Here is a 26101-nt window from a genome sequence, read left to right on the forward strand (position 1 = left end):
TTTCCTTTGTTCAGTTAAATTCAATATCTCCTGTGCAATCCACGGATTTCTCTTTATGTATTTGATCCTCTGCTGCCTTCACTACTTCTTCTCTCAAAGCTACCCATTCATCTTCTATGGTATGTCTTTCCCCTGTTCTAGCCAATCATTGCCTAATGTTCCCTCTGAAACTCTCAGCAAGCTCTGGTTCTTTCAATGTATCCATGTCCCATCTCCTTAATTTCCTACCTTTTTGCGATCTCTTCAGCTTCTGTAGTTTGAATCTATGGTTTGATAAATTGTGATCAGTGTCCACATTTGCCTTTGAAAGTCTCACAGTTATAAAATTTGGTGCCTGAATGTCTATCTTACTATTATGTGATCAATCTGAAACCTGCCATTGTCTCCAGGTCTCGTCCATATATACAACCTTCTTTCACAATTCTTAAGCCAGGTGTTGGTGATGATTACATTGTGCTCCGTCCATCATTCCGTCAGGCAACTTACTCTTTCATTCCTTTCTCTCCAGTACTTAATCACTTACACTCTTGCCTTCTCTTCCTTTTCCTACTATGGAATTCCAGTCCCCCATCACATTTGAATTTTTGTTTCCCTTAATTATCTGAGTAAGTTCTTTTATTTTGTCATACATTTCTTCAATGTCTTCATAATTTGCTGCACTAGATAGCAAAATAACTTTTGCTACATCTATACCTATACTCTGTAAACCACTGTGTATTGCACCACAACTATGGTGAGTGTTGGCTTTGTTCCTGTCTATCTTGGTGATGACTATGCATTTACTATGCTGTTCATAGTAGCTTACCCACATTCCTGTTTTCAGATTCATTATTAAACCTACTTCTACATTACCTCTATTTGATTTTGTATTTATAACCCTGTATTCAGCGGACCAGAAGTCCTGTTCTTCCTGCTGCCAAACTTCACTAATTCCTTCTATATCTAACTTTAACTTATCCATTGCCCTTTTTTAAAGTTTTTAGCCTACCTGCATGATTGAGGGATCTAACATTCCATGCTCTGATCCATAGAATGCCAGTTTTGTTTCTCTTGAAATTGACATCCTCATGAATAGTCCCCACCCAGAGATCTGATGGGGGACTATTTTATCTCCAGAATATTTTACAGGATTCCATCATCATTTAAACCATAGAGTCTAGCTGCATTCTCTCAGGAAAAAGTATGGCTGCAGTTTCTCCTTGCTTTCAAATGTTTGCAGTACAAGCAAAGCAAGACCATTTTGGTTGATGGTATAAGTCCTGATCAGTCAATCATCCAGACCATTGCCCCTGCAACTACTGAAAAGGCTGCTGCCCATCTTCAGGAAGCAGACATTTCTCTGAACTCTCAACAGATACCCCTGTGTTGATAGTCTTTACCTATGGTACAGCAATCAAGGGATGCAAACAACTCCGCCAACAGCTATGTCTGTGATTTATGGGGAGATGTTGGGGAGGTGGGGGTCATGTCTAATTTAAAGGAAGAAAAGTTCTGTTAGTTATATGGCAAGTAGCAGTGATTGTAGTGAAGCTAAATGACGAGTGGTAATCTACTGTAAAAGAAGTCAGTATTTACAGATATATGTAACTATTTTCTTTGAAAAATACCATTGTTGTCAGCTAAAAATTGATCTACCGATTGTGAATAGTGGGCAGACAACAAGTAAACTGGAAGAAATGGTAGCTTTTATCGAAGTAACAGCTTTATTTCTATTACAGAACACAATATGTTAATGAATGAATGAGTTAAACAACACAGGAAACAGACATAGAAGTGAACTATATTGAATGATATCTTGTATAGAAGACTGATCTGGAGACTGATGTTAATGATATACTCAGAGAAGTTACAGCTTGGTTTTCAATTAATTCTCTTTCAGTTAATATTAAAAAAAAACTAATTTTATACAGTTCCACACAAAAAATAAAACTCTAGAAAGTATAGTAATTGCTCATGACAACCAGGAACTAGAACAGGTGCAATCCACTAAATTCCTGGGGGTTCACATTGACAGTAGGCTCAACTGGGAACAGCACGTGTCCCTTACTCTAAAAAGGCTTTCATCAGCAACTTTTGCTCTAAGAATAATTACTCATTTTGGGGACATCAACATTTTAAAATCGTCTTACTTTGGGTACTTTCACTCATTAATGAGTTACGGAATAATATTCTGGGGTAATTCACCAGCCTCAAAAAAAAATCTTAACTGCTCAGAAGAGAGCAGTCAGAATCATGTGTGGGGTTCCTCCACGAACCTCATGTAGAAAACTTTTTATACAGTTAGGTATTCTGACCACAACATGTCAGTACATATACTCTCTGATGAATGTAGTTAATAAAGACTATGCTCAGTATGAAACAAATTGTTCATACCATAACTACAATACTAGAGGTAAAGATGATCTACATGTTGAACTAAAAAATTTAACACTTGTACAGAAGGGAGTAAAGTATGCGGCTATAAAGACTTTTAATGCATTGCCTAATTATATTAAATGTACAATAAAAAATGAAACGCTGTTCAAAGGTATGTTAAAAAAATACCTGCTTGACCATCCACTGTACTCGTTAGATGAATTCTTTTCCAGAAGTAATGCCCTCCCTTAATAATAGATGTATTTAGTCTCTTAGTTATTAGATGGATGATACAATATTATGTTAATGTTATAGTGTTAATGTTATAGTTATAATGTTATATTGAGAATTGCTATACTAGTTTAATGACAGCTTGTAATATCTATATCATTGAATTATATTACTATTCTGTAGCATTAATTGTATTTGTACAATTGTATTGACATGTTCCACATCCAGGTGAATCACTCGCATGTACGGATCTATGGAATACGCATACCAAATAAAAACAAATAAATAAAAAATAAAAAACACTATTCATTTAAACAGATATTGTGCACACCATATGATAAAAGCTATCTATAATATATTAAACAAAATGTATGGTTGTTGATATCGCTGTTTAATAAACTGCATTTCATTTTTAGAGCAGAAGAAGCTAGAGAGAAAGAAGCTGCGTACAGGAGAAGACTTGTTGAGGAAATTAAAGCAGCAAGGAAAGATCTGTTAGATAGAGAGCAAGAATTTAAAAGAAAGGCTGAGGAAATTAAAAAATGGAATTTAATACAAAGATACAAACAAGATGAAATGAACAGAATAGCTGAACAAGATGAGAAGAAGAATCACAGGGAAATGTGTCAATCAGTCCGGCGAAACTATGATGAACAAATGGTAAGTTCCAGAGCATGATTTTGCGTTTTCGGAGAGTCTGCAGAGGCTTATACTGTTGCTATCGTGTCTCCTGTATGAAGAACACGATTGGAATTTCTTTTCATCTTCACCTGATTTTGGTTATTAAGACTTCATTGGTTATTGGAAAAGTATAACACTTGCCACTTTGATGCATCAGTTACTCATACAGCCTTTTTTGTTTATTCATCATTCATGAAGAAATGTGGGGCTATCCGTATATTATGAAACGTTTCTTATCATTTGTTTCCCAATGTTTTCCTTTGCACCATATCCTTTTACCTGATATGACAAAAAAGTAAATGTCACAATACTACAAAGTGAAACTGAATAAGTTATTCAAAAAGAAAATTAAATCAGATATTGTAATTTTTCTGTTTCATTAGCTGTATGAATTAGATCAAATTATAATTGGTGTGAGACAGGGGTAGGAACTATATCTCACTTTTCAATATGTGGAGGTGCAAAATTTTGCGGCAACAGTGTAGCTCTCTCTCTGCTGTGCTGTTGAATTTGATTTCTACACAATTAGCACAACAGCTATTTGTATATTTTCTCTACTATTTGAACTTTTAAGTTTAGATTATAAATAGTCCAAGATGTCAGTCCAAAGAAAGTGAAATGTGTGTGAAAACAAAAGGAAGAATATTAAGGAAGTAATGTCTCATGATCCTCCTCATAGCAATAATATAGGAAATACTGTTCCAGAACAACAGTTGTTGCTACCAGCAAATAAGTAGTCAGTCTTTTAGCCAGTGGTGTAACATACGGAAATTTTACATTTTTCTATCAAGCCATATTAAATGCATGTGGGAGAATAAATATTCATTGAAACGTATCGTAGTGAAGTATTTCCAGGAGGTGTCCATCTGCTCTTTATGCAAATTCTTCAGCAAAAGTAAATAAAACAGAAAAGTTTAATGTTGCAAAGCAAAACATGGTCTTAGCAGAGCAGCTGGGCACTGCATAGCAACAGCCGATGCTGCAGTATGCTAGCAGAAGAATAGAAGCCTTTCTTCACTTGCCACCAAGAAATGTTTAGAGTATGTGTCTTAGGCCCCAAATGGACATAGTCTGGAGAGTATAAGTACTTAACCATTCATGTACTAAAATATTCTTGTCTCAGTATCATGGCCCAAACCACAAGCCTGTGACACCCAAAGTGACATCCCAGAATGCAGTACAGGATCTGTTGTTAGGCCATGTGGCAGCGCAGCCTGCTCTGAGACACAAGGGCAGGTGCAACCAAAGCAGAGGGCCTCCTGCTCACTGGAGGGAGGTCTTGTCTGCCTCCACAGTATTATCAGCTGCGGTGCTGTGCTGCCATCATGGTCACAGCCAGAGACATTGCTTACACTCCTGGAAATTGAAATAAGAACACCGTGAATTCATTGACCCAGGAAGGGGAAACTTTATTGACACATTCCTGGGGTCAGATACATCACATGATCACACTGACAGAACCACAGGCACATAGACACAGGCAACAGAGCATGCACAATGTCGGCACTAGTACAATGTATATCCACCTTTCGCAGCAATGCAGGCTGCTATTCTCCCATGGAGACGATCGTAGAGATCCTGGATGTAGTCCTGTGGAACGGCTTACCATGCCATTTCCACCTGGCGCCTCAGTTGGACCAGCGTTCGTGCTGGACGTGCAGACCGCGTGAGACAACGCTTCATCCAGTCCCAAACATGCTCAATGGGGGACAGATCCGGAGATCTTGCTGGCCAGGGTAGTTGACTTACACCTTCTAGAGCACGTTGGGTGGCACGGGATACATGCGGACGTGCATTGTCCTGTTGGAACAGCAAGTTCCCTTGCCGGTCTAGGAATGGTAGAACGATGGGTTCGATGACGGTTTGGATGTACCGTGCACTATTCAGTGTCCCCTCGACGATCACCAGTGGTGTACGGCCAGTGTAGGAGATCGCTCCCCACACCATGATGCCGGGTGTTGGCCCTGTGTGCCTCGGTCGTATGCAGTCCTGATTGTGGCGCTCACCTGCACGGCGCCAAACACGCATACGACCATCATTGGCACCAAGGCAGAAGCGACTCTCATCGCTGAAGACGACACGTCTCCATTCGTCCCTCCATTCACGCCTGTCGCGACACCACTGGAGGCGGGCTGTACGATGTTGGGGCGTGAGCGGAAGACGGCCTAACGGTGTGCGGGACCGTAGCCCAGCTTCATGGAGATGGTTGCGAATGGTCCTCACCGATACCCCAGGAGCAACAGTGTCCCTAATTTGTTGGAAAGTGGCGGTGCAGTCCCCTACGGCACTGCGTAGGATCCTACGATCTTGGCGTGCATCCGTGCGTCGCTGCGGTCCGGTCCCAGGTCGACGGGCACGTGCACCTTCCGCCGACCACTGGCGACAACATCGATGTACTGTGGAGACCTCACGCCCCACGTGTTGAGCAATTCGGCGGTACGTCCATCCGGCCTCCGCATGCCCACTATACGCCCTCGCTCAAAGTCCGTCAACTGCACATACGGTTCACGTCCACGCTGTCGCAGCATGCTACCAGTGTTAAAGACTGCAATGGAGCTCCGTATGCCACGGCAAACTGGCTGACACTGACGGCGGCGGTGCACAAATGCTGCGCAGCTAGCGCCATTCGACGGCCAACACCGTGGTTCCTGGTGTGTCCGCTGTGCCGTGCGTGTGATCATTGCTTGTACAGCCCTCTCGCAGTGTCCGGAGCAAGTATGGTGGGTCTGACACACCGGTGTCAATGTGTTCTTTTTTCCATTTCCAGGAGTGTACAATGGCGTTTGAGTGATGCAATTCTCGGCCCCACTCTTTGAACTGTCACGATGCCAGATGTCTGTTGTTTTGCATGAGAGGCAACTGGACACCTCCACCAAGCTGTTCCTGATGTACTATGGCTGAGGACTGGAATAAAGAAGTTAATTAAACAAATCTACTGTTGTTCTGATGTCTCATTTCACTCTCCGCAAGTGACAATCAACGGGTTAACATCTATGTAGCCTTCTTAGAGCAATGTCTGAATCTACAGCCTACAGTACTGTGAATCAAAAAAAGTTATTGTATTTTGTCATGGAGAAAATATTTGATGGTCATGCATTTTGTAAAGTACATTTTATTGCAAGAAGAGAACCAGTGGATCTGTCTAGTTTTAGAGGTAATGGAAGTCATGATTGGTTATGCCTGTTAGATGTGCACAGTGTAACCTTGAGGGCCATTCAGAACCATGTATGGTATCAGTTCCAGTAAAATGTTGTACATTTAATCATTGGGAGCATATGGCTAAGTAATGCCAAGAGTCGAGATGGCTTATGATTAGATGTAGGAATCAAATTAATGTATTTTGTTGTCTTGTTTTGTGTTAGTTCACAAAATGAATGTTGTCAAGGATACAGCTTCAACAGAACCAGAGACACAGGGTGTGTCAGAGCTGGAAGCAGTATGCATATTGATGGAAAAAGTATCACAATTAACAGCAGATAATGCTGAACTGCATGTGTTGGTAGAATCGTAGTAGTCACAATGGGGTGTAGATTGTCAGTCACAAGTTTAATTGCTTCTTTTTCTGGTAAGGCAACTGAGTATGTGCAGGTCTTTATGGAAGAGCTTGGAAACCTGGATGACATGGAAGGTTGATGTGATAAGGAATTATTGGGTGTTGCAAAATTGAGACTAACAGGGGAAGCTAAACCTTTATGTAGGGTATGCAGAAGCTCTTAAGGGAGAAATATGGAAAATGCAGAACAATTTGTGGATAGGGTAAGGAAAATTAATGGATGTACCTATCAGTTAGGACTGGATGCTACAGTCAATGAAATTATTTTGCAAGAAGCTGAGCATAGGTTGCTCAATGCTTTTTTAAGGGGATTGCATCCAGAAACGTCAAGACGTGTACAGACAGAGGGTCTGATGGATTTGCACACAGCAGTGTGGTTAGCTATAAAGTCTGAGGAGATCAATTTGTCAACTTGAATTCAGGGTAAACAGACAGTGTTTGCAGCTAGTATAAAATGTTTCAGATGTGGATGAATGGCACATGTGAGTAGGCAGTGTCGCCAGCCTCAGGGTGATGTGAATAAATAGGAGGAAGTAATAGCCTTAGAAGTAGAGCACCAGGGAAGAATAACATGCTAAACCCCAACAGGAACTCCAGGTCCACCTACAGTCATTCCTAGTAAGACTGGATGCTATGAAATCGTATGCAGAGATGGGTTGTGCGGTAAGAGGAATCATAGGAAGAGAGGGTTGCAGGATATTATTAGACACATGGGTGCATGTGTTGTCTGCCAATAGTGATGTGGTGAAATGTAAGCAATGGGACCCACCACAGTGCACATTGTGTGGAATGGTGGGGGGTAAAGATCTCACACTATTAGGATCAGTGGACATAGACTTTTGCCTGGATATGGTTCAATTTAAACAATGTGTAGAGATTGTGTCACTCATGAGTGAGGGCTACATCATGATTGTGGGATTAGATTTATTATATCAGCATTGTGCCATAACCAATCTTCAGCAATATAGGGTGGAACTTGATGCAAAATTGTTTCAATTAGGTGAAGTCATTGCCAGTGTAGCGATGTCACGAGAGGAGCCTTTCGTGAAAGATAAACTGATTAAACTGTGAATGACCACACTTTGACATGATTCGCATAATTGTATACCTAAGGGTCATGGCAATTCATTTTGGGTCAGTGTTGAGTCTAGCTTGCTGGTAGGAATTTTGTTTGTAGGGGAAGCATTACAAGAGAATGAAGTATTAGGTCAGGTGGGTTGCTTGGTTAAAAGAAGTATTGTACACGTACAAGAAACAAAGAATGAAAAGAAGGTACTTGTTTTTATAGATAATTTTAGTGCAGAAGACATAGGATTAACAAATGAGTTTTTAATCCCTAATATGGATATACTGGAGGAAGAAGAATGAGGCATGAGGGCTGACAGCCATGGAAATCACCAGATGCCATTGAAACTGCGTTTCAAAGAAAAGTGAAGCACCTAGAGGTTAGCAATAGGGAATGAATGGAAGATTGCTTCTGGAATTTAAGGATTTATTTTTTCCAAAAAGTCCACTACCAGCTACACATCTTACACAGCACTGCATACCAATGGGAAATGAACCACTTGTCTACTGCAGACCATACAGAATACCTAGGTACTTACAGCCAATTTTGGAGAAAATTATCAATCAACAGCAAAGTTGGAATAACTGAAGAAAGTAATAGTGCACAGGGACAGGAACAGTTGTGCCAAAAAAATTTACAGAAGGAACACAAAAATATAGCTTTTGTCATAATTACAGACATCTAAATGTGAAAACCATAACGGACACCTCCCCTTTGCCAAACATCACAGAAACCTTGGATCATTTAGGGGAATGAAAATATTTTTCAACAATGGATTTGAAAAGTGATTACCACCAGATAAAGATTGCACTGCAGGATCAACACAAAACATCATTTTTGCAGCCCTGGGGACACTACCAATTTAGAAGCATGCACCTGCAACATGTTGGAGATTGTTGGATGGAGTACACAGAGATTTAAAACAGCAGCACTGATTAGTGTATCTTGATGACATAATTACCTATGGGAGTGATATGGAACAGCATATTCACTGATTAAGGGAAGTATTCCTAAGGTTAAAAGCAGTGAGTACGGAAAAGTGTAATTTTGTCATAGAAGATGGAGCATACATACCTGAATAACTCCGTGCAATGGGATCTATTGCTACTTTTCATTATGATTCGTACAGCCCTTTTTTGCAACTTAAATATTGTTTGTCTGTTCTGTGCTCTTGATCCCCAGAAGGAACTGCCATAACTAATTATAAAGTGGACATACGTGAAATATGCAGTTCTAGTATACGAACTACTACACACTGAATTTATTATCCTAAGCGCATAGCATGCTGAAGCTATTCGCTTTCCAAGTACCACAGTGTGCTTGAGTTTTTTAAAAGTATCAGGGGCCAAAGTAAGTGGTAGAGACTATGCTCTTATGCTGTCAGTAAATGTCACGATTCAATTGCCAACAAGAATGACAATTGAAACCTGTTCAAGGGAGTATGGAGGTTATTCCAGAGATAGGAAATGCAGACTGGAAAGGGATAGTGAGGAGAATGGTATCAGAAGATAAATAAGAGTTTATGAATGAAACACTATTGAGAAATCCCTATGGATTAAGGCCTTGGAGATAGTCATTTAATTTATTTATTTATTTATTTATTTATTTTTTGGGTGAGGAGGGGTGGGGGATACAGATTTAGTGTAATGAGTATAAGCAGTTGTGGAGCAGCAATTAATTTAAGGGTGAGGAAAGTAATAGGTATTCCTGCCCCTAGGTAAGGTGCAGAAAAGATGATTGACTCTCCAGTCTACCCTTTCTTTGTTTTCAGTATGTCGAATGGTGATGGCATTTTATGACCTTGTAATACTTTGTGTGGTGATAATCCTGTATTTGTATGCTGTTTTGAGTTGTAGGCAGAGATAAAGTACTTCAAATACACATCCCAGTTGGAGTGGTGTGGGCCTATGTAGTATCCAAGCATCTTCCCAACTGTCATAGGCTCTCTTTCAGTTCTTCCACTGGTTTGTGGCTGGAGAGGACGTGTCCTTAGCCTCTTCACATTCAGTAACTTACACAATTCCTTGGATAAATCTGACATGAAGTTTGTTCCCTGGTCTGTTACTATTGTTTCATAGTGGGACTGCTGCTCTTCATTGGGATGGAAGCATTACGGAACCAGCACCTGGAAGGGTCAATGCTGTTCGCCAAGCAGGAAGACATAGTGCTCACCAATCATTGCTAGGTGATACAGGTGGTATTCAATGCATGGGAGCTGCATAATGAGGTGAAGACTTGAAGAAGCAATGAACAAATTCCATCAGAGAACGGAAAGGCATGGGATACTCAAAGGAAGTGCCAGGGTATGTGAGAAATACATGGAGCATATGAGAAATTAAGGAGTAAGATGACTTAGGTACTGGGGTTTATTCCATATACACAAAGGAAGAGGGGTTGGATTGGCACTGGAAGTCAGCCTATGAAAACAATATTTAGCACTGCTGATGAGGAAGACATTCAAAGGGTGAATGACACAATAGACAAGGTTAAACATTGGGAAAAAATGAACAAAGTCATGAGTGACTGGTTCACCATGCAGATTGCACATTTAGAGAAGGGACATGTTGAATAACGCAAGACAACTATGACAACTGACTGGAGAAGTAATGTGGTGTGCCAGAGCTACAGAAGAGGCAGTTAATCAGAATATCTGAGAGCTACAAACTGAAGAAGAAGTCTTAGATAGAGAAGTAGCAATGACAAAATAGTTGCAGTCCATAGAAGATTGTTTCTGGGGAGCACAGGGGAGAGTAACAGAATTACAGGAGGTTATGCAGCAAGCTGTAAGAGGTCAGCTAGGGTTAAACTTGTGACCACTAGAGCAGTACTCAGGGGGTCTAAGGAAAGTATTACTTTTGAATGCATTATGGGAACAACAGTGATCAATAAAATTGTAAATAATTACTATTAAAACCGTCTTGATCACAATTTATTTTATAAGGTGACCGGTTTCGACCACTGCTGTGGTCATCTTCAGACCATTGAGTGGAAACCCCTTTCTGTTGGAGAATCACAACAGTTGTGATTCTCCAACAGAAAGGGATTTCCACTCAATGGTCTGAAGATGACCACAGCAGTGGTCGAAACCGGTCACCTTATAAAATAAATTGTGATCAAGACGGTTTTAATAGTAATTATCTAAGGAAAGTACTGAAGGAACCAACACTGGAGTTGGTGTTGATTTTAGAACCTGAGCACAAAAATTTACCTGTTTATTTCAAGGTAGCCAGAGTATCAGTGAGAACTGATGGAGTGAAAGTTTACGTTCCTGTTCCCATACTAGTGGCAGGGATACGAGCAAGTTATGAGTGCTACATAGTTCATATGTATCCTGTCAGGTGACAGACAAGGGAAAATATGTAGAAATGGAGGAAGCAAAGTTACAAAAATGCTACCGAGGGGAAATCACAGTCTGTCTGTCCGAATATGATAATAAGAGAGGGGCAGGATTCCTGCTCAGTGACATTCCTAACGGGACAAAAGGAGGTACGAGAATGCAATAAAGAAGTGATTGAGTGGGAATTGCAGAACTGTACTTTCAGCAGGTCGAGACGCATTCGCTGTACTCTGTCTTTGACAGGATGGTAGTGGTGGTTAGCTGTTTTGAGCAGGGGAAGCTTATGTCAGTAAAGAGGCTAGAATTAAACGGGAGTGGTTTGTTATTGAATAGAACAGCATGTGAGATAATGGGGCCTACTTTCCATCTGCCCACCACGATTTCCAGACTAACTCAGATGAGTATTTTGCAGCCTCGTTTGTAATGGCCAGAGGAGTCTGTGGAAGTGCTACCTGTTGCAGATCTGACCATTTTAAATCAGTCTCTAGGGCTGAAATTAATGCACTCTATTAATGCACTTCTGGATCAGCAGGAGGGGAAAGGCTCCCTGGAAATCTTATTGCAGCATGTGAATTTATATCAGGAAAATTAATACTGGAAGGAGGCAACATTGACTACTTTCATACCAACCACCACAGTGGCACTTGTTCTGCTGAGTGTAGTCCTTGTTTTGGTACATAGAAGACAAAGCAGAAGACTGTGTTCAGACCCAACCATTGGTTAGATTCCAGTGGATTAGATACCCCGGCATAAAAGCAGCAGAAGGAAGATGAATGTAGAAAGGGGGTGGTACTAAGGATAATTGATTCATTTTAGCTTGTAAGTTTGCGATAGAGATTTAGAAGTTATTGTGCAAGAAGCCTAGTAATGAAATAAGTTACATGGTGTTTTGAGTTAAGGAGCAGGTCAAGGGACCTTGTAGAAATGTGTAAGTTTAAGTGATAGGATTAAGGAAACCAATTGTTAGAATAATTCTTGAGAGACAGGGCCAGAAGGGCCAGTCTCCAGGAATTCTAGTGTAAAGGATAATTTATTTCTTTGACCCAAGGGACTGGGTCTTGATAAAAAGGAGGGCAATGTAGCATATCAACCAAATTCACTCAAAAAGTATGCCTAAGCAGAACTGATTTGCAACAGAGTCAACCAAAGGCAGGCAGGAGTGTTATGCACTGTGAAGCAATGAATGGCCAACAGACATTGTGAAGCAGAGCTAACTGGGCACAATATAGCAACAGCCGATGCTGCAATATGATAGTTGAAGGACGGAAGCCTTAAGCTGTAAATGAACCTAATGTGGAGTGAATAAGTGTTCAGCCATTCATGTACTAAAATATTCTGATCTCAGTATCACAGCCGTCTCTGAGGTGGAGGTGAACATCTAGGAAGGTGGCTCGTTGGGTTGAGTGGGACCAGGTGAAGCAAATGGGGGAGAAGTTGTTGAGGTTCTGGAGGAATGTGTATAGGGTGTCCTCACCTTTGATCCAGATAGCAAAGACATCATCAATGAATCTGAACCAAGTGAGGGGTTTAGGATTCTGGTTTTTAGAAGGACTCCTCTAGAGGATGGCTACATCAGGACTTTTGTCCATATCAAATCTACTAACCATCACCAATACCTCCACTTTGACAGCTGCCACTTATTCCATACCTAGAAGTCCCTTCCATACAGCCTCGCCACCCGTGGTCATCACATCTGCAGTGAAGAGCAGTCTCTCTCAGAATATACCGAGGGTCTCACTGAAGCCTTCACTGACAGTGATTATCCTCCCAACCTTGTACAAAAACAAATCTCCCGTGCCTTATCTTTCCAGTCTCCCACCACCTCCCAAAGCCCCCCTGTCTGACTACAGAGGAGCATTCCCCTCGTAACTCAGTACCACCCAGGACTGGAGCAACTGAATTATATTCTCTGTCAGGGTTTGGATTACCTCTCATCGTGCCCTGAAATGAATATTGTCCTGCCCACTATCCTTTCCACTCCTCTTACAGTGGTATTCCACCATCCACTGAACTTACACAATATACTCGCCCACCTTTACACAACCCTTGCTCCCAATCCCTTACCTCATGGCTCATACCCCTGTAATAGACCGAGATGCAAGACCTGTCCCACACATCCTCCTACCACCATCTACTCCAGTCTGGTCACTAACATCACCTATCCCATCAAAGGCAGGGCTACCTGTAAGACCAGTAATGTGATTTACATGCTAAGCTGCAACGACTATGCTGCATTCTATGTAGGCATGACAACCAACAAGCTGTCTATCCACATCAATGCCCACCTACAAACTGTGGCCAAGAAACAAGTGAACCACCCTGTTGCCAAACACACTGCCAAACATGATATCCTTCATTTCAATGTCTGCTTCACAGCCTGTGCTGTATGGATCCTTCCCACCAACACCAGCTTTTCTGAATTGCGCAGGTGGGAACTTTCCCTGCAATACATCCTACATTCCCATAACTCTCCTGGCCTCAACCTTTGTTAGTCACTGTCCTCACCCATCCAGCTCCCTCCCTGTTCCCATTCCAGCATTACACAGCCATCATTTCACCACCACACCGAGTCTTTTTATTTCTTTTTATGTATTTACTTCTACATACATACTCCACAATCCCCCATACGGTGCATGGCAGAGGGTACCTCATACCACAACTAGCATCTTCTTTCCCTGTTCCACTCCCAAACAGAATGAGGGAAAAATGACTGCCTACATGCCTCTGTACGAGCCCTAATCTCTATTATCTTATCTTTGTGGTCTTTCTGCGAAATATAAGTTGGCAGCAGTAAAATTGTACTGCAGTCAGTCTCAAATGCTGGTTCTATAAATTTCCTCAGTAGCGATTCACGAAAAGAATGCCTCCTTTCCCCCAGAGACTCCCACCCGAGTTCCTGAAGCATTTCCGTAACACTCGCGTGATGATCAAATCTACCAGCAACAAATCTGGCAGCCCGCCTCTGAATTGCTTCTATGTCCTCCCTCAATCAGACCTGATAGGGATCCCAAACGCTTGAGCAGTACTCAAGAATAGGTTGTATTAGTGTTTTATAAACTCGAGCAGTACTCAAGAATAGGTCGTATTAGTGTTTTATAAGTGTTCTCCTTTACAGATGAACCACATCTTCCCAAAATTCTACCAATGAACCGAAGACGACTATCCGCCTTCCCCACAACTGCCATTACATGCTTGTCCCACTTCCTGCAATGTTACACCCAAATAGTTAATCGACGTGACTGTGTCAAGCGCTACACTACTAATGGAGTATTCAAACATTATGGGATTCTTTTTCCTATTCATCTGCATTAATTTACATTTATCTATAATTAAGAGTTAGCTGCCATTCTTTACACCAGTCACAAATCCTCTGTAAAACTGAATTGGAATCCTATCAGGACCTGGCGATTTATTTATTTTCAACCCATTCTGCTGCATCACAACCCCAGGGATGTCTATCACTATGTCCTCCATACAGGAATCTGTACGAGACTCAAACGGCGATATGTTTGTACGATCCTCCTGCGTGAAAGATTTCTCAAATGCTAAATTTAAAATTTCAGCTTTCGTTTTGCTGTCTTCCGTTGCCTGGCCAGACTGATCCGTGAGTGACTGGATGGAAGCCTTCAACCCGCTTACCGATTTTATGTAAGACCAGAATTTCCTTGGGTTTTCCTATTCATCTGCATTAATTTAGATTTATCTATAATTAGAGTTACGTAAGACCAGAATTTTCTTGGGTTTTCAGCTTGATCTTTTGATAAGGTATGACGGTGGTAGCGGTTGAATGCTTCTCGCATCATCTTTTTACAGCAGCACGAATCTCTACTAACTTTAGCCTGTCCTCATTCCCCTGATCCTTCTTGTAATACGAGTGCAACTGTCTTTGCTTCCTGAGCATTCTCCGAATTGCGCTGTTAAACCATGGTGGGTCTTTTCCGTCTGTAACCCACTTTTTTGCCACATACTTGTCCAATGCATGATTTACAATGTGTTTAAAATTTGCCCATAATTCTTTCACATCCATTTTACCGGAAGTAAATGAAGTCGATTTATTTACTAAGTGGGATGCTAGCAACTGCTTATCTGCTCTTTCTAGTAAGAATACTCTCCTAGCCTTCTTGACTGACTTTTTAACTTTCATAACCATTGTCATAATGACAACATCATGATCAATAATCCCGATCTCAACACTGACACCGTCGATGCGGTCTGGTCTGTTCGTGGCTACCAGATCTAAAATATTTCCATTACACGTTGGCTGTTGATTTAGCTGCTCAAGACAGTTTTTGGATAATGTGTTCAAAAGTAATTCACACGACGGCTTGTCTGTAGCACCTGTAGTGAATCCATAGATATTCCAGTCTGTACTAGGTAGGTTGAAGTCGCCTCTGACTAATATAGCACGATCCGGGTACTTCTGCGATACAGAGTGTAGACTCACTTTGAATGATTCTAGAACTGTCACGGTTGAACCTGGTGGTCGGTAATAACACCCAACAATTAACTTTATTTCTCCTAGCCTTCTTAAACATGTGCAGATAACTTCACAATCACACTCTGCTTCGACCTCAGTAGACACAATATTTTTGTCAACTGCAATGAAGACACCACCTCATATGGTGTCCAATCTGTCTTTCCGATACACGTTCCAACCCTCATTAAATATTTCAGAACTTTCTGTTTCAGGGTTCAGCCAGAATAATTTGCGTGCCACAAGCTTCCTGGAAGACAGTGAATTCAGGAATTTTATTCTGAACATTCTGAAAATTTACTGCTAATATCTTGATAGCTGAAGTGTCTTTACACTGAGTGCGTCCTGATTTCCCTGCCTGCACATCGACTGGTGACTGTTCATCAGGACACCTCGCACTACTGCCTAGCCTAAGAAACCCCCATGTGCATGCCACAAGTACTCTGCTACCCGAGTAGCCGCTTCCTTTGCGTAGTGCACCCCTGACCTATCTAGGGGTGTCCTACAATTCCCCACCCAACAGTGCAAGTCTAGAAATCTGCAGCCAAGACTGTCACAGAGTCGATGAAGCCTCTGGTTGAGACCCTCAACTTGGCTCCAAACCAAAGGACCCTGATCCACTCTGGGAACGATGCTGCAAATAGAGAGCTCTGCTTGCACCCTGGGTGCAAGGCCAGCGGTCTTCACCAAATCTGCCAGCCGCCCGTACAAACTGAGGATCACCTCAGAACCCAAGCGACAGGCATCATTGGTGCCGACGTGAGCAACTACTTGCAGACGACTGCACCCCGTACGCTCAATAGCCGCAGGCAAGGCCGCCTCCACATCTTGGATGAGGCCCCCCGGCAGACAAACCGAGTGCACGTTGGAATTCTTTCCAGCCCTGTACGCTATTTCCCTAAGGGGCTCCATCACCCGCCTAATGTTGGAGCTCCCAGTAACCAACAAGCCTTTGCCCCCATGTGCCTGCTTGGGCTCTGCTGAGGGAGCGGCCACCTGCCCACTGACAGGATGAATGGGCGAGGCCAGCCGGCCAACCTCCACATTGACCCTCCGCCTTGAGCGACGCGAATACGTTGCAGTCCACCACTCACCCTGAGGTGAGGGCGGCCCCAATGCGCCAGGTACACTAGAAGGTGCCTCGCCGGCTGCGTCAGCGGACGCAGCAAGCGACACCTGGGGTGCCTCAAGCAATGCGTCAGACCCTCCGCCGTCGTTGCACCTTGAGGCAGCTGCCTGAAGGTAGCTGACCATGGCCAACAGAACGCTCAGCTGCTCTCGAACCGCGGCCAGTTCCTGCTGCGCCCACACACAGCATGCACGCACCCTATCCATCCTACTGTTAATATCTGGACGTATAGAGTTGTGACAAATAAAACAGCAATATGTGACTGCACAGTTGCGTCACCAGCGCCAGATTGAGCTGCGATATATGAACAATTACTTACGAACTAAGCAATCAAATGACCACGACTAAGCCACTATACAGATATTACCCCTGTCTTAGTACAAATGACAACTGCCTACGCGATGTTACATTCTACTATTATTAAAATTTGATACTACCCCTTTCTAATTTGAAAATACGCAAAGATCCGAAAAATTTCACCATCACCACGCAAGCACACAAAAACACAAAGTAATTTGAATTAAACCTGTGGAACTAATGCAAAAAACTGAATATATGACTAGTTTCTGCTACTGCTGCTCACACACGTCACTCTGCAAGCTCAGATGAAACTGCATTGGCCTCTGTCTGCTGCTAACTGACTCTACGAACTAAACAGCACTGGCTATCCAAAACAAACAACTGACTAACGACTCCATGAATTTATACTTTACAGCTATCAATAAGCAATATAACTCCTCTCAAATACGAGAATATGCAAGGATTTTATGTAATTAAATATGCAAGCGAACAAACACTCGGAAAGAAATTAAGAATCAAAGTACAAAACGAAATATGAAAGCTAAATATGCGACTCACTACTGCACTGCTGCTGCACTACCACTGCACTGATATTTCACCAGTGGCTGCTCAAGGCTCTCTCCTTTCCATTACTCCCCCCCCCCCCCCTCCCCCATCCCCACCTCTCCCCTGCCGTCTGTCTAAACTGCAGCATTTCACTGTCTGCCACCCCCACCATACTATCCCCCATCCAGTCCCACTCTCCTCCTTACCCCACCCAGTCGCCACTCCCATAATGTACTGGTGCTGCTGCGCGCAGTGTGGTTCAGTTGTCTGAGACTGCAGACATGTGAGGGAATTACATTTGCATGAGTTTGTGTGTGCGTGTGTGTATGTGTGTCTATTGTTGACAAAGGCATTAATGGCTGAAAGCTATAATTGTGTGAATCTTTTTGTTGTGCCTATCATGACTCAGCATCCCCGCTATTTTGGTGAATAGCAACTTTCCTTCTCTAATATTGTTACATTCATTCCTGGATTTTTCATTGTTTGATTCATATTCAAAATTTTTGTGTTCTAGACTGTTCTAACTTTACATTTTGATTATTCTCAAAATCAAGAACAATAGTTTTGCAGCCATGATTTTTCTGATGACAAATATGTCTACTTCCATTAAACTAATTTGTTTCTAGTCAGAACCACTAGTGGTTGTGGTTGTGTGTGTGTGTGTGTGTGTGTGTGTGTGTGTGTGTGTGTGTGTGTGTGTGTGTCAAGTGTGCTTGCTTGTGTGTCGCAATCTATCCTTTTCCTAATGTTGTTGATATTCTAACCTGGAATTACCATGTTTGTTAGTTTGTTAATTATTTGGATTAGAAAAGTTTCATACTGTAAGACACAAACAACAGCACGGCCACAAGGAACCAAAATTTATTCTTCTTCCACGTGCAAGTAGAAACAATCCAGTCACAGATAGAAGCAGTTGCTGACAATAAGTATGAGAGTGAGAGCCTGCTGCACTGCACATATAAGGAGGAGGAGGGCTCTGATAGGTGGCGGGGCAGATGCCACGCCATGTGGAGAAGTCAGCCTCTTGTGGCAACCCCACACAGATGTCACTGCTGATATATTCAAATGTAGTGCACTGGCAGCTTGATGCCACAGTGGATATCCAAGTATTACATACAGAGTTACAGCAGAAAATTTCACTTCCTCAAAATCTTTTGGCCAACTTTGGCAATCTCCTTTACCTTAAAATCTACCCCAAAAAATAATACCTTTATTTTCCCCATTTTCTTGTTGTACTGATCTTAGTTAAGCAAACTTATGTACTGCCTATTGTGTCTTTGTTCCTTTTAATTTAAATGGTTTTTGTATTACGGGCCTAACATATATTACGCCTGCTTTTTTAACAAAATATAATTTCTGATACTACACGCATCTATAAATTAGCATGGCATACAAATACTTAGACAGTCAGAGGCTGTCATCCATTTTGTAAACAGCATGTGATTTGCAGTTTGTGTTCAGCAGTTATTATGTCAGTATCATGTAAGCATTTTCTGTTACCTGCTGATAGATGGGGTCGACATTCGTGACTGATTTCACTTCCATACTTGCTCCAACATTTCTGCTCACTGTAACCTGCTGTATCTCTTCTCTTACTACCTCGTGTATGAGAGGTGTGAGGTCACAATGATCTTCCACAACTGTCGTAGCAACCACTTTTGGGAGTTGGTCAAATCTCTTTCATTTGAGTCCTTTATATTGTATTTCCTCAATGTTCTGGCTCCACTTGCTGAATTCCTCTGTTGTTATAGCATCCTTTATCAAGATACCTTGGTATATATCTTCTATGACCCCTTTTGTCAAATGTGCAATTTTATGAGGTTGCAACATTCAAATTCACAGTGTGGCCTAGAGCTGAAACATTCTATATGCAACACTGCATTGTTTCCCCATGACTTTGGGCCCTGTTCTTCAATTGTTCTTCTGCTAACACTTGCTGCTGATTTTCACCAAACACTTTAGACAGTTCTGCCTGGTATTTGTCCCATCTATTGGCTTTCTCTTCCTTGTTCTCAAACCACTGCTGTACTGTGCTATCCAAGTAAAATTTCACATTTTCCAAACATGTCGTGTCATCCCATTTGTTGTATTTGTGATCGAATCCTTTCAGCCTTTTTGCTGGATTCTGACCAGTGTATCCAGAGAACAACAATTGATGCACAGCTGACATGCTGCTGTTTGTGAATCCATCCCCCTCCCATGTGTATAGATACACATATTTTAGAAATGATGTCCTGCTTGTTTTCTGTTTCTTGTCTGTGTAGGTGATAGCTTTTATGTTGCCTAAAAGGAACCACAGGTGATATAGATGATTTGAAGTACACTGCATCTCCATCAAGCAATCTCACATCATACTCACACGTTGAGTCCAAACTTAAAAGCAGTGTCTCAGTGAAGTACAACACTCAAAATTGAAAGCACACATCTGATGGCACAGAGAAAACATTCATACCTAATTTAATGTTGCCTGAAAAACTTGCGTAGAAAAAGAAATACCACTTTTGTGGAAGCAGCAGTTACATTAATGCACACTGGAAGAAGAGCTTATTCTGGTTTGAAATTGTAATTCATTGTAACCATACAAGAATTCCTAATATGTGAAATAATTGAACTTTTGGCATGTGAACAAATTCTAAAACAATGCAGACCTGTTAACTGGAAACGGGTTATGAAGGAAATGGATCACAAGAAATAATTTGAAGAATTTGATAAAATGATACTAAACAATAACAAACCCATGGGAGATCAGTTTTGGTTAAATACTTCTTGTGACCCACAAGTGAGTGCCAGATGAAAAGTCATACTTAATAGACCACTTATATTTAACAACATGTAAAGAAATATTGTTAACTATGGTTATGAGTGCACAAAGTTTGAGAGATGAGAACAGTGAAGTATTTCTGGGAAAACTATTAAATATAAGAAGGCACCTATGCTGTAGATGAAAAATGAATTACGTAAAGTTGTAGAAATGTTGAGACAACTGATAAAAAAGGCTTCCAAAACATAAGTATAAATTATATCAACCAGAATGATAGTGTGAATGAGCTATTTTGGCCACTGGAAATGGTGTAGTAAACAGGGTCAATGAAACAATACAAAATATGTCCTCATGAAGGAGACTACTTACTTGAATATACCTAGAATGCCATTGCATGCATTGCCAAAACCAAAAAATTAGTGCATGTATTTTTTTATTTTTAAACCTTGACACATCCAAGTTGTGGTATAATGTGAGAGATTGTGTGAAACTGAATAATATATAACTGAAGCAAACATGCTAATCATAAAATATATAGGTACAATTGTATTTGTACCAAACATGCCATTAATATCAATGGATCTGCAATTCATTAACAAAATATTAGTTTTCTATCAGATTGGCATACTAAATAATAATAATAAATGTTGCTCAACAACAAATGTTTAAATCTTTATGAACAATGTTTCTCTCATGGCCAATTATATGTCATCTTTTCATGAATTGGAGTATAATGAGCCTAAATAATAGAACTTTGAATGAAGTGTATAAACAACTTGTGGAGGAAATAAGTATTAAGGACAAAATGAAATAAAAAATTAAAAATTCTTATATTATTGTCACATTTAGAGTTATGTGCTGTGAGGTTCATTTACAGCAGTATTCAATTAACAGTAAGATCCAAAGCACTTATGCCTTTCTCTGCATGTATTCCCTCATTCATTGATCTGTAGACTGCTTCCTACTCTGTTATTGCATAACAGGAAAGATTCAAACATTTATTTTCTTGCTGACATGTGAATGACTGCTTAGTAGCCATTTCACCATAATTTGTCAGTTTTTGATAGATACCAATGTTGATGGCGTGTGGTCATCCAATGGACCTTGGATCTTTTGTGAGACTTGTTGGCTGGACCATAAGAATCTGCTGAAAGTCACAACCGCTTAGATTGGTAGCTTTTCTCATTCTTTTTAAATTGTGGAAACTACTTAGAACAGATAGTTAGGAACCCCACTCAAGATTGGAATATATTGGATCTAGTGGCAACAAATAGACCTTACCTCTTTGAGGATGTGCCCATCAAAACTGGTAACAGTAACCATGATGCAGTTGTGGCAGCAATGATTACCAAAGTACAAAGGACAACTAAAACAAACAGAAAGACATATATGTTCAGTAACGTAGAAAAAAAAATCAGTAGTAACATATCTCAATGAGGAAGCTGAAACCTTCGGCACATGACAGGAACATGTAGGGGCACTATGGATAAAATTTAAAAGAATATTTGACCATGCACTGGGCAAATACATGCCCAGTAGAACAGTTCGTAATGGGAGGGAAACTCCATGGTATACACTCACCGCAAAGAAACTTCTACAGAAACAGAGACTACTGCAGAATAGATGCAAATCAAAGCATTGGAGTATAGATAGAGGGATGCTGAATGAACTGTTTGGTTGCCAAGAAAGCAATGCATGATGCCTTCAGTGACTACTACAGCAGATTATTACCAAATGATATTCCACAAAACCCAAAGAATTTTTGGTCATATGTAAAGGCTGTTAGTGGCACCAAAGCTAGTGTCCATTCCCTAGCAAATGAGACAGGAACTGAAATTGAGCATAGCAAAACAAAAGCTGAAATGCTTAACCCCATTTTCAAATGTCCCCTGACAAAGGAGAACCCAAGAGAAATGCCCCAATTTAATCCTTATACCACTAAAAATATGAATGAAATAAGTATTGGTATTAGTGGTGTTGAGAAAAAGCTGAAATGATTAAAATTGAACAAAGCTCCAGGACCCAATGGAATCCTTGTCTACTGAATTTGTGGCTGAATTAGCCCTGCTTCTAAATATAATCTATCATAGACCCCGCGAACAAAACACCGCTCCCAGAAGAAAGAACAGATCAAACCTGTCTATAAGAAGGATAGTAGAAGTGATCCACAAAACTATTCTCCAATATCCTTGACATTGATTTGTTATAGAATCTTCACATCTACATCTACATCTACATTGATACTCCGCAAGCCACCCAGCGGTGTGTGGCGGAGGGCACTTTACGTGCCACTGTCATTACCTCCCTTTCCTGTTCCAGTCGCGTATCGTTCGCGGGAAGAACGACTGTCTGAAAGCCTCCGTGCCCGCTCGAATCTCTCTAATTTTACATTCGTGATCTCCTCGGGAGGTATAAGTAGGGGGAAGCAATATATTCGATACCTCATCCAGAAACGCACCCTCTCGAAACCTGGCGAGCAAGCTACACCGCGATGCAGAGCGCCTCTCTTGCAGAGTCTGCCACTTGAGTTTGTTAAACATCTCCATAACGCTATCACAGTTACCAAATAACCCTGTGACGAAACGCGCCGCTCTTCTGTGGATCTTCTCTATCTCCTCCGTCAGACTGATCTGGTACGGATCCCACACTGATGAGCAATACTCAAGTATAGGTCGAACGAGTGTTTTGTAAGCCACCTCCTTTGTTGATGGACTACATTTTCTAAGCACTCTCCCAATGAATCTCAACCTGGTACCCGCCTTACCAACAATTAATTTTATATGATCATTCCACTCCAAATCGTTCCGCACGCATACTCCCAGATATTTTACAGAAGTAACTGCTACCAGTGTTTGTTCCGCTATCATATAATCATACAATAAAGGATCCTTCTTTCTATGTATTCGCAATACATTACACTTGTCTATGTTAAGGGTCAGTTGCCACTCCCTGCACCAAGTGCCTATCCGCTGCAGATCTTCCTGCATTTCGCTACAATTTTCTAATGCTGCAACTTCTCTGTATACTACATCATCATCCGCGAAAAGCCGCATGGAACTTCCGACACTATCTACTAAGTCATTTATATATATTGTGAAAAGCAATGGTCCCATAACACTCCCCTGTGGCACGCCAGAGGTCACTTTAACGTCTGTAGACGTCTCTCCATTGATAACAACATGCTGTGTTCTGTTTGCTAAAAACTCTTCAATCCAGCCACACAGCTGGTCTGATATTCCGTAGGCTCTTACTTTGTTTATCAGGCGACAGTGCGGAACTGTATCGAACGCCTTCCGGAAGTCAAGAAAAATAGCATCTACCTGGGAGCCTGTATCTAATATTTTCTGGGTCTCATGAACAAATAAGGCGAGTTGGGTCTCACACGATCGCTGCTTCCGGAATCCATGTTGATTCCTACATAGTAGATTCTGGGTTTCCAGAAATGACATGATACGCGAGCAAAAAACATGTTCTAAAATTCTACAAGAGATCGATGTAAGAGATATAGGTCTATAGTTTTGCGCATCTGCTCGACGACCCTTCTTGAAGACTGGGACTATCTGTGCTCTTTTCCAATCATTTGGAACCCTCCGTTCCTCTAGAGACTTGCGGTACACGGCTGTTAGAAGGGGGCAACATGTTCTGAGCTCAAACATAATGAGGTATCTTGAACAGAACAATCTCCTCAATGCCAACCAGTATGGATTCTGGAAACTTCGATCATACAAAACCTAACTCACACTTTCTCACATGACGTACTGAAAGCTCAGGATCAAGGCAGTCAGGTAGGGGTTGACGACTTTTTTGGTTGGGAGGAGTCGGCATGTTATCTTGGATGGAGAGTAATCATCAGATGTAGAAGTAACTTCAGGTGTGCCCCAGGGGTGTGTGTTGAGACCCTTGTTGTTCATGTTGTATATTAATGGCCTTGCAGACAATATTACTAGAAACGTCAGACTTTTTGCAGATAATGCAGTTATCTATAATGCTATCTGAAAGGAGCTGCATAAATATTAAGTCAGATCTTGATAAGATTTCAAAGTGGTGCAAAGATTGGCAGCTTACTTTAAATGTTCAGAAACGTAAAATTCTGCTTTTCACAAAGTGAAAAAAACATGGTATCCTATGACTGTAATATCAATGACTCACTGTTGTAATTGGCCAACTCATACAAATACGTGGGTGTAACACATTGTAGGGATATGAAATGAAATGATCACATAGGCTCACTTGTGGATAAAGCAGATGGTAGACTTTGGTTTATTGGTAGAATACTGGGGAAGTGCAATCAGTCAACAGAGGAGAAATCACTTGTGCAACCACTTCTGAAATATTGCTCAAGTGTGTGGGACCCGTACCAAATAGGGCAAACAGGAGGTGTTCCACATATACAGAGATGGGTAGCATGAATAGTCACAGTTTTTTTCTTACCCATGGAAGAGTTTTATGAGATGGTGAAGGAACTGAACAGGAAGACCCTTCAAGATAGACATAAACTATCCTGAGGAAGTCTATTAGCAAAGTTTTAAGAACTGGCTGTAAATAATGACTCTAGGAAAAATCGTCTATGTTTTGATCAGATGGGATCATGAGTATAAGATTAGAATAATTACTGCATGCACAGAGGCATTCAGTTAATCATTCTTTGCACACTCCATATATGAATGGAATGGGAAGAAACCCTAATAACTGGTACAATGGGATGTACCCACTGCCATGCATGTCATGGTGGTCTGCAGAGTATAAATGTAGATGTAAATGTAAATGTAGATGAAACTAACTGTTTGATTACTGTGTGTCTCTAACCCGTATGTGCATTTAGTACCCTTGAGATGCTCTAGGAGTGGTTATTCCCACACACAGAATGATTACATAGTTCTGGTTGACATATTTAACATTTATAGTTTTAATCAGTTATTGGTCTCAAAAGTCTGTTTATTCAGTTTGCAATGGACATATCTTTTTTACTTTTCTGTTAAAAATGTTTCAATGTTTTCCAGTTTTTCAATACTTTTTCTGGTGGAGATCACCTATGGTCTTTACATGTATTTCTTACTTTCAGGTGGAATTTAATAATGAAATGGAAAGGCAAAAGCAAGAAGAGCTAGACAATTTACGAAAAATTAAAGAAAAATGGAATGCTGAAGACAAAGAATTCCTTACTTATTCTAAAGATGTCATTGAAGAATCAAGAGAAAAAAAACGGAATCTGATACCACTGGAGAGAGTTGTGAAGGTAAAATTAGAATATAGACTGAAGATGAAAGTAATATTATGCTATTTAGTTGAGAAAATGATAATATTTGAAAATTTTCCCAGAGTTTGACTTATTCGGGCAATTAAAGAAACATTCAGCACTTTGGAGATACTTTTTACTGCATTGTGTTATCGTTAATGACGTGATGTGTGGAGGACTGCATGCAGAAGAGAGGGGGGAGGGGGGGGGTGGCTCCCGCCTGCCCACCCCTTCCAAATGTTTGGGCTTATACTAGATACAGTGGAAATTTTCTGGTACTAACATGCTTTCTTAATTTTGATCGAAAATCAATTGAAAGGATTTTCAGGTGTAAAGAAGTTGGTGAAAAATTACTATTTAATTATCATTATTTAATTAAAATATAATAAGTAACACTAGGTAAAATTCGCTTTCCAATGTGCTCCCCATCAC

At 41.0% G+C, this 26101-nt stretch overlaps 1 protein-coding gene across 1 annotated transcript in view; it reads left to right on the plus strand.

The window, feature by feature from the left end:
- The window catches only part of LOC124775795 (protein CFAP210), a 183414-nt gene that overhangs the window by 93832 nt on the left and 63481 nt on the right, over positions 1 to 26101 (plus strand). The window contains exons 7-8 of the mRNA XM_047250626.1: positions 3003 to 3246; positions 25496 to 25669. Of these exons, the coding sequence (XP_047106582.1) occupies positions 3003 to 3246; positions 25496 to 25669 (418 nt within the window). The remainder of the gene's footprint in view (positions 1 to 3002; positions 3247 to 25495; positions 25670 to 26101) is intronic.

This window comes from Schistocerca piceifrons, chromosome 2 (assembly GCF_021461385.2).
Source record: "Schistocerca piceifrons isolate TAMUIC-IGC-003096 chromosome 2, iqSchPice1.1, whole genome shotgun sequence".
In the NCBI taxonomy this organism is placed as follows: Eukaryota; Metazoa; Arthropoda; class Insecta; order Orthoptera; family Acrididae; genus Schistocerca; species Schistocerca piceifrons.